This window comes from Mesoplodon mirus (assembly GCF_964341445.2).
Source record: "Mesoplodon mirus genome assembly, chromosome: 2".
Classification (NCBI taxonomy): domain Eukaryota; kingdom Metazoa; phylum Chordata; class Mammalia; order Artiodactyla; family Ziphiidae; genus Mesoplodon; species Mesoplodon mirus.
Window position 1 is genome coordinate 24,435,914 of NC_138977.1, and position 21,252 is coordinate 24,457,165.

At 33.5% G+C, this 21,252-nt stretch overlaps 1 protein-coding gene across 3 annotated transcripts in view; it reads right to left on the bottom strand.

Moving 5' to 3' along the window:
- CCSER1 (coiled-coil serine rich protein 1) overlaps positions 1-21,252 on the bottom strand; it is a 1,217,611-nt gene that overhangs the window by 491,642 nt on the left and 704,717 nt on the right. Inside the window, exon 10 of one of the 3 annotated variants that reach the window (XM_082610969.1) lies at positions 14,810-15,849. The exons of the other annotated variants lie outside the window; for them this stretch is intronic. Within the exon in view, the coding sequence (XP_082467095.1) occupies positions 15,790-15,849 (60 nt within the window). The 3' untranslated portion in view covers positions 14,810-15,789. Of the gene's footprint in view, positions 1-14,809; positions 15,850-21,252 lie in introns of those variants that run through there. 3 annotated transcript variants of the gene reach the window in all.

Here is a 21,252-nt window from a genome sequence, read left to right on the forward strand (position 1 = left end):
ATATAGGAAAAGCTCACAGGTAACATCATACTCAATGGCAAAAAACCTCAGTTTATCCCTTATTTTTTTTAATTGATGTGTAGTTGATTAACAAGGCTGTGTTAGTTTCAGGTGTACAGCAAAGTGATTCAGTTATACATATATATATATATATTTTTTTTTTCAGGATCTTTTCCCTCATAGGTTACTACAAAAATGTTTAACTCTTAAATTCAGGAAAAAGAGAAGGATTCCACTCCCACGACTTTTATTCAACATAGTATTGGAAATCATAGCCAGACCCATTAGGAAGGAAACAGAAATAGTCATCAGAATTGGAAAGGAAGAAGTGAAACTGTCACTGTTTGTAGACATGTTTTTATATAAAGAAAACACTAAAGACTCCACCAAAAAAAACTGTTAGAACTAACAAATTTTGTAAAGTTGCAGAGAAAAAAAAATCAATATACAAAAATCTTTGCATTTTTCTGTACAAACGAAAAACTATCAGAAATAAAAATTACAAAGACAATCCCATTTACAATTGCATCAAAAATAATAAAATACTTAGGAATAAATGTAACCAATGATGTGAAACATCTACACTTTGAAAACTGTAAGATATTAATGAAAGAAATTGAAGAGGATACACATAAATGGAGAGATATTCCATACTCATTGATTGGAAGAATATTGAAAAATGTTAATATTACTCAAAGGAATCCCTATCAAAATTCCAATGGCATTTTTCATAGAAGTAGTACAAACAAACCTAAAATTTCTATGGAACCACAAAATTCCCAAATAGCCAAAGCAATCTGATAATGAAGAACAAAGTTGGAGGCATCAATCTTCCTGATTTCAGACCATATTACAAAGCTGTAATAATCAAAACAGTGTGGTACTGGCATAAAAACAGACACAGATCAATGACATAGAACAGAGATCCGAGAAGTATACCTAAGCATGGATGGTAAATTAATTTATAACAAAAGACACAAGTGTATACAATGAGGAAAGGACAGTCTTGTCAATAAATGATGTAGGGGTTGGGACTTCCCTGGTGGTGTAGTGGTTAAGAATCCACAAGCCAATGCAGGGGACACAGGTTCGATCCCTGATCCGGGAAGATCCCACTTGCCGCAGAGCATCTAAGCCCGTGTGCCACAACTACCAAAGCCCGTGCACCTAGAGCCTGTGCTCTGCAGCAAGAGAAGCCACCACAAAGAGAAGCTTGTGTGCAACCAAGACCCAATGCAGCCAAAAATAAATAAAATTAAATCTTTAAAAATAAATAAATAAATAGTGTAGGGAAAACTGGCCAGCCACATGCAAAATAATAAAACTGGACCACTATCTTAAACCATACACAAACGTAATTCAAAATGGATTAAAGACTTGAATGTAAAACCAGAAATCATAAAACTTCTGGGAGAAAACATATACAGTAAGCTTCTTGACACTACTCCTGGTGATGTTTCAAACAAAATCTGACTCCAAAGACAATGGAAACAAAAGCAAAAATGAATAAATGGGACTACATCAAACTGAAAAGCTTCTGCATAGCAAACAAAACCATCAACAGAATATAAAGGCAACCTACCTGATGAAAGAAGATATTTGAAAATCATGTCCCTGATAAGTGGTTAATACCCAAAACATAAAAATAACTCATACAACTCAATAACAAACAAATCTGATTACAAAATAGGCAGAGAATCCAAACAGACATTTTTCCAAAGATGCCACACAGATTGCCAACAGACACATGAAAAGATGCTCATCATTAATCACCAGAGTAACGTAAATCAAAACAAAATGTGATATCACTCACACCTGTCAGAATGATTATTATGAAAAGGACAAAATATACAAGTGTTGGTGAGGATGTGGATTAAAGGGAAACCTAAACTGTTGGTGGGAAGGTAAATTGGTACAGCCACTGTGAAAAACAGTATGGAGGTTCCCCCCAAAATTAAAAATAGAACTACTACATGATCCAGCAATTCCACTTCTGGGTGCTTATTCAAAGAAAACAAAAACATTAATTTGAAAGGATATATGGACCCCTATGTTCACTGCAGCATTGTTTAGAATAGCCAAGATATGGAAACAACCTAAGTTTTCACTGACGGATAAGTAAGAAAAATGTGTTATATAGATACAATGGAATACTACTCAGCCATAAAAAAGAATTAAATCTTGCCATTTGTGACGACATGGATAGACCTTGAGGGTATTATCCTAAGTGAAATAAGTTAAAGACAAATACCATATGATTTCACTTATATGTGGAATCTGAAAAAGAAAACAAAGGAACAAAACTCATAGATACAGGCAATAGATTGAAGGTTGCGAGAGGGGAGGGTGGTTGGGGGTGGGAGAAATGGGTGAAAGGGATCAAGGGATACAAATTTTAGTTATAAAATAAATAAGTCATTGGGACATAAGGTACATCATATTGACTACAATCAATGATATTGTATTGCGAATTTGAAAGCTGTTAAGAAAGTAAGTCTTAAAAGTTCTCATTACAAGAAAAAAAATTCGTAACTTTGTATGGTGATAGATGGTAACTAGATGTATTGTGGTGATCTCTTCACAATGTATACAAATGTCAAATCATTATGTTTTTACACCCAAAACTAATATAATGTTGTATGTAAATTAAATTTCAATTAAAAAAATTCCTCATGTTCATCCTGTCCTAAATAATCATGTGATATGTGATTGCTAATACAGCAAGCACCTTAGTAAATAAATAAAAGCAGGACTTCTCTGGTGGTGCAGTGGTTAAGAATCTGCCTGCCAATACAAGGGACACAGGTTCGATCCCTGGTCCAGGAAGATCCCACAGGCCACAGAGCAACTAAGTCCGTGTGCCACAACTACTGAGCCTGTGTGCCTAGAGCCCATGCTCCACAATGAGAAACCCACACACTGAAATGAAGAGTAGCCACCACTTGCAGCAACTAGAGAAAGTCCACATGCAGTTAATGAAGACCCAATGCAGCCAAAAATAAATAAAATAAAATATAAATATATTTATAAAAAAATAAAAGTAGACTGACTTCAAATGGTAAAACATGAATCTGATTATAACCCATTCAGGTTATTTAGTTGATTACACCCTGGCTTCTGGGACTCTTTATTCCGGGGAATTTTTTAATCCTTGTATGTTATTTTCCTTATATTCAACATATCAACCTCTCTAGTGCGTTGTGTTCTCTCAAAGATTTTAAGTGTCTTTCAGCAGTCACTCTCATATCAAATGATATCCATCAGGATTAGAAAACTTGAAGAGCTCAGTGATCTTACCACCCAAGCCTATGATGATAATGCAATTGTTGCTAACAGCAACTAATGACCTTCCTTCCTGATGACTCAACTGGTGGAAACAACAAATAAATGATTTTCTGGCATCAAGAATGGTAACCAAGAGTCACGCCATACTACCTGGTCATACTCTCAGCCTACTAAAAGAATGGCCAAAAGTGGGGAACTATTAAATCAGATACAAAATGGAGACCGGACTTGAGAATTCCCTGAGCAGACAAAACCATTCAAGTCACATAAGCAAACTAAATCTAGCTGATTTCATGAATGTAATCAAAACTTGACTTGGGTTATTTCCTGTAAATGACTCTGACAATCATAAAAGAAACAAGTCATCTTCCTAAAAGTGGTATGAGATAATCAATTTAACCAATCCCCTGCCTTCTAGAAGCCCCCATTGTAATAACAAATCATTATAAACAGTAAACAACATCCTCACTTTCACTTTTAAGTCACCCTGTTACATCATGCCCCTAAACTTCATATTAGTCTGATTTTGAAGGCACCCAGTTTGCAAATTGCTCTTACATGCACAATAACCTCTTACTAAATACTCAATGATTTGGTGGTTTTCATTTTTCTATTTCTGCTTTTTTGATATTTCAAATGCATAAAAATTGCTTAAGAATGTCAATCTATATTTTAAAACTTAGAAAATTAATTACTGACAAACATTAGGGATTAGTATCTTTCCATGAGGGATTAATATCTTTCCATAATTTGTATATTTAAAAATTCTATTGATACAATTCAAAACTGTGACAGGAATACATAGAACAATAATACTTCTAGTATTTACAAATTTTCTTTTCATCTTGTATGATACAAATGTAAACAAGTATAAATGTGAATAAAATATTGAGAATACAAAATATATATCCCTAACATTTTGATTAATGCTCTCTTTCAACTTACATAATTATTTGCTATATTCTGAATATGAATTTGGAAAAGATAAGTCTAAAATAGTGAGAATCCTAATTTCATATATATACAAATATATATTATTATTATATTTAGACTAAAGCTAAAGTAAATGATAGCTTTGGTAATGCAAACTACCCTACTGATATAATGAATGTTGACCTAACTATTTTACTTACAATACAAATAGCTTGATTCAATTAGTATATTGGAATCAACAAATAAATTATAGACTGGAAGGAAATAATACCAAGAATTTCACTTTATATTCAAACAGTAAAAAGAAGGCATGCAGAACAATGTAGATTGATTTGTTTACAAATTAAAGTTTCAATAGATAATTTTCTCATTAAAGAAAAATGTATATTGTGTATTGTGGGAACTGAAGGTGATTGTTGTTTGCATCATAAAAGTTGAAACTATAATACATGACTTAGGAGATAATTTGGTAAGGCTTTAACATTAAATGAGAGGGGAAAAAATTAAAGGAAACCTATTTGTTTCAGTTGATGCAAATGATCTCTTTCTGAATCAAGCATAGCATATTGTTTGGGAACAAGAAAGTCATTTTTGTTCACACATTTAAAATATTATACTTGTCACTTAAAATCTCTAGAGATACTTCTAGAGGAAAAATGTGCTTAATGATAAGTTTTAAGGAGGTGAATGACTAAAAAATGTTGGTGGAATAGCACTGTCACTATGAATTATTCTGACAAGTACACTAATGATACTTAGAATCAAGTAGCCTAGAAAAAAACTCTCTATTATAGATATGGGTATGATCATTTATTTTAGTTAAAACAAGCTAGAATATTACTGTGGTAACATCAACAAATGCTAAGCAACTCAGTAGATTGTTGATTATAAACAGAAATGTTTTATTAAAAATAGAAATATTTCAAAATCTAGTGAAATGACTGAAATATATCTGAAGAATATGGTAAAAGGAATATATGTATGTCATATGTCAAAAATTGAGACAGCATTATATACACACATTTTACAGAGGGATATTCACTTACAGAATTAGAAATTTTTGAATTACGTTTTTCTGCAAACTATGACGGAATCTAATGATGTTTATGTCAGCATACTTACCAAATAGTAATTGTCACATTTTAATTAAAACCAGCTTATTTCAGAGAAAAGAAGAAAGTTGTAAGAGTAGTCATTGGTGCTGTGTGCCAGTTTTTCATGGTTTTCCCACTTCTGGGCATATGACTGATTTGTCCTCCCTGCCCTTTGGATTTTACTAGCTGTGACTATACAACTTAATTTATTTTGACCAATGAAACGTGAGAAGTGTCATATGACATTTCTGAGTGGAAGTTTAAGACCCATTGAGCAATTTATGACACTCTTTCTCTCATAGGCTGCAACATAACAGATGAAGATTGTTCCATCAACCTGAGTCTTACAGTGAGGGCGGAGAGCTGTGTGTTGGCCAGCAATAGACATGAGCAATAAAGAAACAAATAAAAGATACTGAAGTCACTAAAATTTGGAATTCTTTCTGCAGCATAACCATGGATTCAGTTTATTGCATTCTATTGGGGGCACCATAGAGTGAAGTGATTGGGGGTGACTTCTGGAATCAAGACCACTTGGATTCATAACCCAGCTCTCTCATCACTCGTATGTATCACTTTGGGAATTTTACATCACCTTGCTGTGCCTTAATATCCTCCTCTGTAAAATGAGAATAATAGAATCTATCTTGTTTTTGTTTAAGATTACATGAGACAACACATAAAGCATTTAGAATATTGCTTGGCACACAGTAGCACCTAATAAATATTAGTCGTTATTCTCTCCACTGGGAAATACAGTACCTTTCATTTGCTTATGTTTATAATACTCGTATGATTATTCATAATTATAATTGCTCTGAAAAAAAATAAACAAAGACCAGTATTTTATTTTATTTTATTTTATTTTTTCCTTTTTGCGGTATGCGGGCCTCTCACTGTTGTGGCCTCTCCCGTTGCGGAGCACAGGCTCCGGATGCGCAGGCCCAGCGGCCACGGCTCACGGGCCCAGCCGCTCCGCGGCATATGGGATCCTCCCAGACCGGGGCACGAACCCGTATCCCCTGCATCGGCAGGCGGACTCTCAACCACTGCGCCACCAGGGAGGCCCAAAGACCAGTATTTTAAACAGCAAGTTTATCAGATTTTAAAGTACTGATCTTTGTTTATGGAACCTAGAAGAAATGGACAAATTTCTAGAAACATACAATCTTCCAAGACTGAATCAGGAAGAAGTAGCTAATCTGCACAGATAAATCATTAGTAGTGAAATTAAATAAGTAATCAAAAATTCCCAACAAATAAGAGTCCAGGACTGAATGGCTTCACAGGGCAATTATACCAAGCATATAAACAAGAGCTAATACCTATCCTTCTCACATTATTCCAAAAAACTAAAGATAAGGGAACACTCCCAAATTCATTCCATGAGACCCAGACAACAAACTGATACCAAAACCAGACAAACATTAAAAAAAAAAAAAAGAAAATTATAGGCCAATATCTCTAATGAATACGGATGCAAAAATCCTCAAAAAAATTGTTAGCAAACTGAATTCAACAATATATAAAAAAGATCATGCACCATGATCAAGTGGAATTTACCCCAGGGATGGAAGGATAGTTGAATATCCAAAAATCAATGTGATACACTACATTAAAAAAGGAAGAATAAAAATCACAAGATCATTGCAATAGATGCATAAAAAATTGATAACATTAAACATTTATTCATGATAAAAACTCTTATCAAAGTTGGTACAGAGAGAACATATCTCAACATAAAAAAAAGCTATATATGACAAACCCACAGCTAACATCATACTTAATGGGGAAAAGCAAAGCTTTTCCTTTAAAATCAGGAACAAAACAAAAATGCCCACTCCTGCCACTTTCACTTACATAGTATTGAAAGTCCCAGAAACAGCAATCAGACAAGGGAATAAAAACAAAACAAAACATAAGAGGCAACCAAATTGTAAGGTAAGAAGTAAAATTGTCACTAATTGTAGATGGTCTCATACTGTATTATGTCATTAGGGTTTTCTAAAACCCTAATGTCTCCACTGAAAAACTATTAGAACAAATGAATTCAGTAAAGTTGCAGGATATAAGATTAATATACAGAAATCTGTTGCTTTGCTATACACTAATAATGAACTAACAGAAAGAAAAAGCAAGAGAACAATCCTGCTTAAAATTGCATCAAAAAGAACAAAATACCTAGGAATAAAATTAACCAAGGAGGTGAAGGACCTATACTTTGTAAATCTTAAAACACTGATGAAGGAAACTGAAGATGACGTAAAGAAATGGAAATATATCCCATGTTCATGGATTAGAAGATTATCATTAAAACAGCCATACTACCCAAAGCAAGATACAGAATTAGTGCAATCTCTATCAAAATATTCACGACATTTTTCACAGGACTAGAACAAATAATACTAAAATTTATATGAAACAAATAACCCCAAACTACAAAAGCAATCTTGACAAAAAAGAACAAAGCTGGAGGCATCATGCTCGTGGACATCATACTATACTACAGAGCTACAGAAATCAAAACAGTATAGTACTGGCACAGAAACAGACACATAGATCCATGGAACAGAATACAGAGCCCAGAAATAAACCCACACACCTACAGTCAATTAGTCTACAGCAAAGAAGGCAAAAGTACACAATGGAGAAAAGACAGTCTTGCTAATAAGTGATGCTGGGAAAACTGGGCAGCTGCATGTAAAAGAACGAAATTAGAACATTTTCTCATACCATATACAAAAAAAAAAAAAAACTGAAAATGGATTAAAGACCTAACTATGAACCAGAAATCATAAAAATCCTAAAAGAAAACATAGGCAGAACACTCTTTGATATAAATCAGCAATATTTTCTTGGATCTGTCTCCTAAAGTAAAGGAAACAAAAGCAAAAATAAACAAATGGGGCTTCCCTGGTGGCACAGTGGTTGAGAGTCTGCCTGCTGATGCAGGGGACATGGGTTCGTGCCCCAGTCTGGGAAGATCCCACATGCTGCGGAGTGGCTGGGCCCATGAGCCATGGTTGCTGAGCCTGCACATCCAGAGCCTGTGCTCCACAACGGGAGAGGCCACAACACTGAGAGGCCCACGTACCGAAAAAAACAAAAACAAAAACAAATGGGCCTAATTAAACTTAAAAAGGTTTTGCATAGCAAAGGAAACCATGGACAAAATAGAAAGACAACCTACTGAATGGGAGAAAATACTTGCAAATGATGACCAATAAGGGATTAATATGAAAAATACATAAGTGACTCATACAACTTAATACCAAAAAAACCCAAACAAAACAAAACTGAATAAAAATAGGCAGAAGACCTGAATAGACATTTTTACAGAGAAGACATACAGATGACCAATAGGCAATGAAAATGAAAAATGCTCAACATTACTAATCATCAGAGAAATGCAAATGAAACCACAATGAGCTATCACCTCATACCAGCTAGAATGGCATCATCAAAAAAACCCCACAAACAACAAATGTTGGTGAGATGTGGAGAAAAGGGAACCCTAGCACACTGTGGGTGGGAATGTAAATTAGTGCAGCCAACATGGATGTATGGAGGTTCCTCAAGAAACTAAAAATAGAACTACCATATTTTACACCAATTCCACTCCTGGGTATATATCCAAAGAAAATGAAAACGCTATTCAAAAAGATACATACATCTCAAACTTCACAGAAGCATTATTTACAATAGCCAAGATATGGAAGCAACCTAAGTGTCCATCAGCAAATGAATCAATAAAGAATATGTGATACATATATATATATATATATATACACAATGGAATATTACTCGGCTATAAAAGTGAAATTTTATCATTTGCAACAACATGGACAGACCTGGAGGGTGTATGTTAGTGAAATAAGTCAGACAGAGAAAGACAAATACCATATGATATCACTTATATGTGGAATCTAAAAAAAAAAAAAAAAAACAACCAGTGAATATAACAAAAAAGAAACAGACTTACAGATACAGAGAACAAACTAGTGGTTACCAGTGGGGAGAGGGAAGGGGAAGGGGCAAGATAAGGGTAAGGGATTAAAAGCTACAAACTACTACGTACAGCTTGTAAGCTACAAGGATATATTGTACAGGACAGGGAATACAGCCAATATTTGGCAGTAATTTTAAATGGAGTTTAACCTGTAAAGCATTGAATCAGTATGGTGTACATTTCAAACTAAGATAACATTGTAAATCAGCTATACTTCAATTAAAAAATTAAAAAAAAAAATAAAGTGCAGGCTCTAGATCCAGAGGGCCTAGGCTTAAACACAGCCTACTAACTTTCTAGTAATGTAATTTGGTGCAAATTTCTTAACTTCTCTATATTTCAGCTTTCTTGCTTGCAAAATGGTGTCATGTAACAGTAGCTCCCTCATAAGCTTTTGTGAAGAATTAATACTTAAAACATGTAAAGCCTTTAAAACAGCACTTGACACATAGTAAAATAAAAAAAAAAATGGTAGCCATAATCAAACGGCAGAATGATTTAGAGGAGAATTTAATTATGCCTGGAGAATCTTGGGAATATGGAACTCGTTTTCCTCTTCATGTGAACAAGTTAAGAGAAAAGAAACAGCTCTATAGGTTCGGGGACTGATGTGAGTAAAGGCACTAAGACTTGGTAGAAACAACACAGTCTGTTTGTGGAACAGCAGCAGAACGGATAAATCAGGCTGCAGATATTGGGTTCAGTTTTTCTTATATGTGTTTTCTCTTATGGGAATTTTTCTAGTCTAATTTTTATATATACCAAATGGATGAAAATACAAAACAGAGATTTTACATAAATAAACCCACATCCCAAATATCTTAAAACTAGACATATTATATTCAATAAAATACATAATGAGGTATATAGTATAACTGAAAGAAGAAAACAAAGAATTTACTCTATTCCAATTAGTTGAATGGATTATCGTTCCAACAGGAGTAATTTTGTATAAATAGCAAATGGAAACAAAGAATAAAACAAGTATTTATAACTTTAAATAAGACATATAAATTTAAATACACTGACCATCTCTTATGTGGTATATTACAGCATACATCAATTAACAAAAACTTTATTTTAAGGAATTTTAAATTTTTCCCCCAATTGAATCACAAATTTCTTGACTTTCAAAAACTGCAATTCACGAACGCTTGCCTTAAGTGAAAAATAAAGGGAAACATAATCTTCAGGAAAAGCAATCTCCTAAATCTTGCCTCAAACTGTTTTGAAACATTGAAAACAAAGAAGAGAAACCCAAAACAAGTGCAATTTTGGTCAGATAAGCTTTCTATAAGGTCTTTTCCTTTCAATTAAAGAGAAATGAAAAATCCAGGACACTGGGCTTCATTCCACTCCAATACAATATCACTTTCAGAATGAACTGTGGAAACGGAGCAGGTGAGGAGGGGGAGTTAAAGCAACTGGCTTTTTTCCAGGGGAAGTAAAAGAAGGGAGGTAACTTCTTCTAACCTTGCCAACATAAAAACTAGATCTCCAGGAAAATAAACTAGTAATAGCTGCTGGAAGGAGGGTCCTTATCAATGGAAATTATAACAGTATGCCCCTGGTTAAAGACTGATTTGAGTAAATAAACTTAGAATCTGTATGAACATGGCTCCCTGAAGAATGTCATATTGTTGGGATATAAAATGAAGATACTTCATCAATGAAACATTTCTCCTGCTGTGTGAGGTAACCCACAAAATCTCACTTGGAAATCTGATCTCTTAGCTTGAATCAGAGAGTGGATTCCAAAGTGGGATAAAAGAACTGGGAGAGCTGTCCCCAACCTGACAGACCTCTTCCCTCTTTCACTGGAGCGTGATGGCCAGTACCTTTGAAATGATTAGTATAAGCTTGATATTGGCTAAGATCTATGATTTGTGTGAGTCTTATTTGATCATCTGATTCTTTGTGCTCACTCACCAGATATTGCATATTCTTTTTCATTAAAAACTAGCAATAAATTTCCAATGTATACATCACATTCTACTACAAGATGATTTTCACTTTTAAAAATCCAACTAATTTAAAGTTTTTTGGGGCTTCTAAAGGTTACACTATGATAAAAAGCATTAGAAAAACAATATAGAGTATGGGTTTATGCATATATAATTTTTTACTTATGTTGTATTTGCATTATTAAAACAGAAAAGTTAGATTTTCAGAGATTACTCATTAATTTTCAGGATCCTATTCTTCAAATTCATGTGGCTACAACCAAAATGGCAGTATGATGATAAAAATCTCCAAAAAATCATAAAGTTGTATAAAAATTGTACTAGTAATATAAATTAAACCCTGAATCTACATTAACACAGTAACTTCTTAAAACATATATAAACCATGATGCAAAGAAAATTAAAATCTATGAAGCATATTTACTGCCAAAAGAAGTTACTTGTTCTTTCAAGTTTACTCTGGCATTCTTAGTGGAAAAAAAGGTACATATAAATCTCTTTCCAGGTCAAAAATCTTGCCAACTTTATGAAGAAGAAATCTTCCATGAAGAGCCAGAGTAAAAAGGCATGACATTTATTCACTCTCCCTGGTCATTATATTCAAAATGTATTAATACACAAGGCTTCCAGACTATTTATCAAAGTTTAAGCTACTGGCTATTCTACTTTACAGGGCTGAGGAAACACTTCTTTCATCTTTTAAGTCTTATATATATATATTTTAAATTGGAAGCTTAAAAAAAATCTAAACTAAATCTTAAGGGGAAGTATGCAACAATCATTTTACCCTTGCTTTGTTGTTTTTCTCCATCAGGATCCATTTTGCATTTACATTTGTCATTGCTCTTTCCCTTTCTTTCCTAGGAATACTCATGCTACTTCATCAAATTTCCTCCTCTTTAAAAAAGGAAATTGGTAAGAAGCTAATTTAAAATAAGGGTTTCCTTATTTCATATATGTGTATGTGTATACAATCTGACCATGATGTTTATAAATTAAGGATGCAACAAATAGTTTTCCAGTATTAGGAACATTTACCAGAAAATATTTTATTATCATTTGATCTGCCTGTTCATCAACCTCCTTCCTATATGTATATCAATATACAGCATTCAAAGAGGAGAAAAGCTTTCACAAAATAGAGTTAAAAGAACACCCAATGAATATACTCAAGACGTTTGGTTTGTAGTAAAAAATAAAGTAAGAAAAGTGCTAACATCTCTTATTTTTTCTCCATTTTACAGCCTATCCTACTCTACTCCATTGTAATTAATGGTATAAATGTATTATGCAAATTTAGATATCCAACAGACATCACTTGGAAGGCATGGGAAATTCTAACAGTTCTTAATGCTTATTAATATCAAGAGTAACAGTTCTTTTCAATGGAGGATATGTATGTCAATCGATCATTGACATGTGGACTTGGGTCAAGTACATACATCAAATGAAACTGATGTGTTTGAAAATATATGTTAGTATTCATTTTTTCTTTAAACATGCCAGCATATCATAATTGTGATTACTGTTGCCCCAAAAAGCACCAAGACAAAGATTTCTTTTAGAAAGAGTGATTAGATGTAAGAAATTAAGATATGATAGAACTGCATTTAGAGAGTCCTATGTGAACATATAGGCACAAAACACAAAATCATGAAAAGCATCCTGTTGTTAAATTTGGACTTTCCTGCCTCTAGCAGCAAGTTAAATATGGAAAAGTACATTTTGTTTTCTAAATAAACAAATATTTAAAACAATATCAAATTTAGGTAATTATGAAAAATAACAATTTTGAAAACTTCAGCAAGGGAGTTTTTATGTGTGCCATAATAAAAATCACATGTGCATAGTTACATATACTTACTTTAGAGTCTTCATTAAAAAATCATTTAAAACACAGCTATATGTCATAAATCTAACCAAGAATGATAAGTGACTTATATTTTAAAATATTATAAAAAAGAACATTTAACATGCATACATTTCAGGGAATGAAAAATTAAATTTTCAAAATGATTCAAGATATAAATAAAATATATGTTAATAACTGTTAAAACATCTAGTAAAACTGTTCCTGGTTTTCCTTCTAAGCACTTCTTTATATTTGAAAAAATAATTCTTAATATTATAAAATAAATTCCTTAGCTCATATATTATACATCTTAGACAGGTATTCACATAGTAAATCTATATCATCATCATTAATCCTAGACTATAATGCAGATTTAAGATAAACTCAACCTTTAATAATATATAATGCATATATAATATACAAGTGTGTATATATTCGCATATGTAATCCATGTATAATTTGTATTGAATTTTGCAATCATGCAGTCCACCAGTATTCTGAAATCAGGAAAACAAAACAAAATCCTGACTTTTGATCTGAAACACCTACAGCACAATCTAGAACTTTAATGTCTGTTAGAAAAGTTACATGAACTTGAGAAAGTCACTCAACCTCTTCAAATTCCACTTCACTCATTTGGAAAATAAATATAATTAAGCCTGTTCATCTCTTATTTTTAGTTAATTATTGTCAGGGTATTTCAGACAGATATGGAGGCATAATAGTATAGCATAATGCTCCTTTCATCAATAAATACTGATGCTGAACTATTTGCAGCTGTCAGATATACTTTTATGCTTCTTGCTACTTCTTTGAGAAACAATCATCAACCTCAGTTTTGTTACACCTTGGAATACAGTGCAGTAATTATAATGGTTCTTGCACATTTTTCTAAAAACTAACCATGCCATTAATCCATATTTTTAATTCACGTTTAATGTAATCAAAGAAATGTAAAACATTTTAATAGTTAAATGGACAAACTACATAATAAACATTTCTGAAGAGTCTGAATATATTTCACCATGAAAGTAAAATTATTAACCTAGAAATATGTTCATTGATGTATATTCAGCACAATTCCATTACAAAAGAAAAATTACATGAAAGAAAAAAAAAAAGGAGGGTTTCTGAGGACGCACCCTGAAATGTCTTACTGGTGTTAAAGAGCAATCATAAAATGGTAGCTTTTCAGGTTAGGTGGCTTTTTTGTCTGTATTGACAATTTTTGCTACATTGCTTTTGAGGAAAGAAGGACCTTTCTTTATTGACTTAATCTACTTGTTAATACATTTCTTTTTTCCCTTGCATCCCAGTCAAAAATATCTTTAATTGAATTCTTTCTTCTTCTTCAAAATGATATTGACCATTCAAGCTGATAAAAATCTTTATCAGAGGAGTGCTTTATTGCAGGTAATAGAATTTCTTACATTATCTACATTTAAGGGTTTCAAATGTTAAAATAAGACAATAAATAGAAAGATAAGAACAGAATAAAAGAATAAACTCTAGAAAACTGTTAGAGAAACAAAAATGTTTTCGTACCTTGAATCATAAACGGATGTTTTAAGCAGCAAAGTCAACAAGGACACATACAATGTTTTCAAGTAAATAAATATATTTACAGTTTTATTTTAATACCATGGTTTAAACCCAACATTTGATCATGCATATTATATGTTACATAATAATTCAAATAATTTAAGAAATTTTATAGCATATTTCTAAATGTTACCATCATTAACCATGATTATTTCATTTCCTGTTTAAAAAATATAGGGAATTCAGTAAAACCTGCTTTCCTCTCCTTAGCTCTATGGCTCTTCTGTTGTCCTGCACCACAACACTGAGACATCCTTTGGGCTCTGTCACTTATCCTTGCAATAAACTACAACACTCAAGAGTGCCTTGTTGTTACCCAGCCATTTGATAATTAAAGTGAGCTATTACAGAAAGGTAATAAACAAGGACACACAGAAATCAGGCAGTGATGCCAAGTCCAGGAGACAGGTTTTTTTTTTTATGACACATTCAACAGACTTCCCTCAATATGAGGTCAATAGCCAAAAAACTTTCTTCACTTATTTAGAGATAGAAGTAAGTTTTTTTACTTTCTACAGTTAGAATAAGACTCTTCATGATTTATTTCATTTGAAGACATACTGTTTTCATCTTTTGATCTCAATGCAAGGGAAAAACAGAGGTAACTTAGTTCTTCGGTAAGAACTGTCACACTAGGATGGGGGAAAAACTAGAAGCACTGTTTTGAAACTTACTTAATGTGCATAGAATATATGGTGAAATTAAACAGACTATAACCAGAGAGACAAATGACATGGATGAGAAGGTTGAACAAAAAATATGTCCTGCCAAGTGGAATATTACACTTCAGAATAGCTGCATATAGAGACAATTTAAAAATAAGTATTTTTGTTTTAAAAATACAATAAGGTTGGAATATGTTAGCTTAATCTACATCCATTAATATTTTATGCAATTGTGTACAAATGCAAAACGTGTGAAATATCTGGAATGGAAAGATTTCTGTATTACATACTCTGAGAAATAGCTAACACATGAAATAATGGAAAACTGATTTCATATTTAGCATGTCAGATTTGTGATACATTTCTTATCAAATAATGACTTAACCTAGGTTGAAATATGTACTGGTTTAAATAAAACTTCAGTGCATGTAGGATTCCACAGGGCCTTGAAAAGAAGAAAACAAAAATAAACAAATGAATGACATCAAATTAATAAAATGAAAGGAAATTTTATTTAATATGAAGATGTAAAATGTTTAAACACAAATTAAAAAAACACAAGTTAAAAAAAACACAGACCAACAGTAAAAATTGCTATTAAAACTTAATAAAAATATTTATATTAGTAATGTTTCCAGGCTCCCAACTTCCAATTAAATACTTTACTACCAAAAGCAAGGTGAAGGAGTGAAGACCAATTAGCAAAATTTTATTTCTCTGGTTTTGTAAGTGGAGTGAAAAAATGAGTTTTCCTCAACTTTTTATGTATTCTTCATTTCCAAAAAACTATATGATTAATAGGTAAGTCCATCTGGCTCTCCTTTTTGTAAATCATCCTGAACACAAAAAGCTCCAAGAGAATTTTCAATCTGTTGCAATTATTATTTTGAAATCTCTATATTTTAGTGCAGTTTTATGTGATAGGAAATTAAAACATTTCAAAATACTTCACCTTTAAAAAAAGGAACTCCTTGTCCAGGTAATGTGTATAAAAAGAAATATAGGATCCAAGAAGTATAAAATATGGCAGCTGCCTCCAAGGCATGTAGAATTCGGTTGGAGAGACAGAAATGAATATAGAAAAGATAAGCCATACTACAAGACAGTAAGTTCTATGTCAATACATAGGAGCTATATATGTCAATATATAGAACTGATAACAATATCTAGTACTGACAACTACAGGATAGGTTATATAGGACCAGTAACTGCTGAAACTGTTCTATAGAAAGAGAGATCACTCCCAGTTTGAGTGGCCAAATCAAATGGGAGTGGAGCCGGGCCTAAAAAGAGAGATACATTATAGGGGAGGGGCATTCTAAATAAAACAGTTAAAAACAAAACAAACAAACCAAAACACTGAACAACAACGGGGACAAGAAACAGCAATTTGTGTTGGAGCAGCTTAAGTGGAAGAAAAGGTTTATGTTTGGGAACAGTTAGAGCTAAAATTGCATAAGTAGGGAAGGATGTAATTTTAGCAGCTATGACACTGGTTTGAGGAATGTGGATTTTATCCTTTAAGCCTTAGTGAGCCATTAAGAGAGAGTTTTAAAGTAGAAATACAACACAGTGTAAGTTGTGTGTTTGTGTTTATTTCTTTTAGATTTATCTGTGGTGCATATATAGATTAGATATATAGATTAGAATGTGTAGAGACTTTAAGTAGGAAGCCAAGACCGAAACTAACGTGAGTCAGTCCTAAAGCAGCAAGCAGTACTGGAAGGTGACTGTTCTTCATAATCTGATTTTTCCTGTTAAGAGGCTTGTTCCAGTTTTGTGAACAGCTGACCTATCACTCAGGTTACAGCTCAAAAGCAACATCCTCAGGTCTTCCATGATGAGTCCTTTCTAGACACAAGTATTCCTACTTCACCTGACGTCATCTCTTAATCTCATCTTTCTGCTTATTTACATCATGGCCCTCATCACTGTGTGAAATTCACTTACCAACTTCTTCATTTCTAATTGATTTTCTGTCCTCATCCACTAGAATATGAAGTTCACGAAGAAAGAAAATCTGTCTATTTCTTGTTCACTGCTACAATCCCAGTGCCTGGAATACCTTTCTTTACTTTTATTTAAAAAATGACTGTATAAATGAAGAAGGGTATAATATCTTGAGATGAAAGGAAACTCAGGGCTCTACTTGTATGTTGTACACAGAAGCACATACATATTTGCCAACCAAACATGTTCTTTTAAAAAAAAAAGCCTTCAGAATCATTAAGGCTAATAAACATTTAATAGATACTCAGTGTTTGGTTACCTGTTTCCCAAATGCTAGTTGAATGAATGTAAAAAGACAGAGGAAATAAATTTTAGAAATCTAGAATCTGTCTTCTCGTGTATTTTATGACTCCTGACATTCATGTTTTTAATAAAGCTCTAATACAGATCCACCTTTTAATATTTTAAAAAATGTCAGGAAAAATGAAGGGAATAATATAATAGATTGAATATGTTCAGAGACACAAATGTCATAAAGTATACGATCCTAACATTTCTCTTACTATGAAAGTTTATAATATTCTAATACTTGTCATGTCGTGAGGACGAAAAGCCCCAATACTTCTCTGTCCTTTTTAGCTAGTATAACACGCAGCAGGGGAAGGGAAATTACCAGGAAATATTAAAGCTCAACTAATGAGAATAAATGGTTCCCCTTAACTAGTCTGTAGAGACAACAGTAATTTGAAAAATAGGGTACTTTTTTATGATTAACCACTCTGGGAATATTGATATTGTAATGGCTTTACCCCTTCATTGTTTCACTTATTAATATAGTCTAGAGACTATTCCATTCCAGAACATTAAGGTTTCCTCTTTTTTGCAGGGGGAGGGGGCTCTACAGCCCCCATTCTGTGAATGAGCCATTAGTACTGAACAGTCCCCTATTGGTGGAAATTCTGTGTTGTTTTCATCTTTAGCTATTACAGATAATGCCCATAAAGGAAAACCTTATAGAAATGCTATTTGGTATATAGGAATGTGTATGTTCTGGGCCAATTTCTAGAGATAGTACTGCTAGATGGAGAATAAAACCATGTACAATTTTGTTAGATTTTTCAAAATTTCTCTCGATACGAAACTGTAATAGCATATGACAATGCCATTCTTTAAAAGGAAAATTCTTGAGAAAAGTAAAAAATGTTTAAAAGGTCACATGATTGAATGATATTCAGTCATTTAAACCATGAAGTAAAAATTTACTAATATTACAGCACAATAATATCCATTTTAAATGCCCAAAATATGTAAACACATGTATGTTTATATACATGTAATATATTTATAGATATACTATAGATTCAGTGTTTGTATATTTTAACATAATAAAAATCAAAATGGAGAGAAAAACTTTTAAAAGAGTAGAAAGTAATATATACACTCACACCAAGTAATTTTTGTCTTATAGTGACAAAAGTCCCAATAGTGAGTCATTATTGATGCTCCCTCAAAGAAGAAAAATTAATCCTTTCAGACTAAATTGGAGTTTGTAGCAACTTTCCCATAAAGTAAGAAGACTTTTAAGTAGCATTTTTGGAGCAATATGAAGTGTTTCTTATAATCTTAAAATTGAAAAACACCATTATTTCTAATTCTAGTCTTAGGCTAAAAAAAGAAGAACTCATCAATTTTTAGGTTACACTTTTTTTTTTTTTTTTTTTTCCTTTTCCGGTACGCAGGCCTCTCACTGTTGTGGCCTCTCCTGTTGCGGAGCACAGGCTCCGGACGCGCAGGCTCAGCGGCCATGGCTCACCGGCCCAGCCGCTCCGCGGCATGTGGGATCCTCCTGGACCGGGGCACGAACCCGTGTCCCCTGCATCGGCAGGCAGTCTGTCAACCACTGTGCCACCAGGGAATCCCCTAGGTTATACTTTTCTAATTCAAGAAAATACTGAACCTGTTTAGAGTATTTTTCTTTTTGAAAATTACTCTGTATTAGACTAACCCTTAGACAAATTTTCCTCTAATGTGATGGAGTCAATCCAAATCTGTAAGTCCACTTATAAGCACAAAGCTCATAAAATAATGACAAATCTGAAGTAATTCTGATACGTAAAGAACTATGACTCTTTACACACTCTGAATTGCAAATTACACTTTTTGGTATAAATTTTCTCTATAGTAATTCAGCTACATACATGTAAAATTCTAACCACCATCTTAAAAACGTGGCATCACATAAGAGTGTAATTTTCTGATATTCTTACTTTATAGAGCATGACATTAATGTTACATGTGGCTCTTTTTTAGGAAACTTTCTGTAACACATTATTCTGAAAATTCCAATTCTTTTGCCTACTTGGTATAAAGCCAAACATTTATGGAAGTTTTTTTTTCTTTACCTCTTTACAGTTATTTATGTTATTAAAACACTTTACATCTTTATTTTGAAACACTAATAATCTAATATTTTAATGTTTTTTTTCCCTAAAATGATTACTACTTCTTTTATTGGCAGACTATATAAGCTAGTGAAGGCAAACAGAATTAGCCACCACAAAATATGTCTCTTCGGAAAAAAAATTACAGAGTTAATCATTTTTAAGAAACTGCAGACACAGGAGAAGCTCTGAAAAGTGACTAAAGTTACCCTTTGGAAGAGATATTTACGTTTATAAGGGCAATCTCCATTTGTAAGAGTGTCTCCCTCTCTGTACCAGGCAGCAGAGGATGACTAAATCTCTAGAAACTCTTGTCAGTGGAGAAGGCAGGGACTTAAATCTAACAACCTTACCCTTGTTTACTGTGTTTTTCCTGGTAACCTCCCATAACTGGCTTCCCCACTGCCCAACACGTTTCTTTTGTCTCTAGCTGGAGATGGTATTTAAAGTGTTGGCTTGGCCATTTCAGGGAGTTAATGTACACAGGAGATATACACGGTATGAAATTTTTGTTTTTCTCCTCTTAATGTGTTTCATTACAGTGGAGACTCAGTCAAGAACCTAGACAGAGAGGGGGAAATTATTTTTCTACCCCTACAGTTTGGAGACCCGTGATGGGGCTTGCTGAGGCACCATACTTGCTCTGGAGTCTGCAGATGGGATTCTGGAAAACTGGCAGAAGCTGGCTAAGGGTAATAGTTCTTACCAAAGGCAGATCTCCTGGATCTGTCTCTACAGTGCCTGGTTCAGAGAGGAAGGTAAGCGTTTCTTGTCCTTTCCTTTCCAAATTTAGATTAAAGGGAGAAAATACCTGCGTGAATTAGTTTCTTGGGTATAGCAACTTTGGTAAAGATTTTTTTTATGAGTACTCTTGTTTTATATTGATCCACTTTCCTCCCAGAGAGATAGTAATTGTTTGCTTTTATCTCTGTCTTTTCTGTCATTTGTTATAAGGAGGAGAACCACAGCCTAGAGAGGTTTTCCTTCTATTTTATTCTATGCCTTAAAAGCTTGGCCTTGTAACCAGTGAGAATATTCTCCCTGGGATCCACCAGTCAGAAGATGCATGTGTTGGCATGCATCTAGTGGACAGCCCAATAGCAGCATTCTCACGGACCCCTCCCCTCCACCAGCTGCCAGGGGAGTTTGTCATAGGGGTCCCAGTCCATAGGGGGCCTTTGACATCTCAAATTTCATTGTCTCTTTAATGCTGGAAAAGTCCCATTCTAGTAGCACCTGCCTGGTGTCACAGATTAGCAGGTCTGTAACTGAATGCATCACACGTTCTCACAGAAAACCGGAGACACCATTTTCACTACACCATTCTTACCACTTGTGACAATGAAGGTCTTTGCTTTCTTAGGCTAACTTTGGGAGTGAATTTTCAACATCTTGTGATGGCTGCAGCTTTTGCACACTCTTTTGGGATGCCTTTTGCATCTATGGTTAAGCCATAA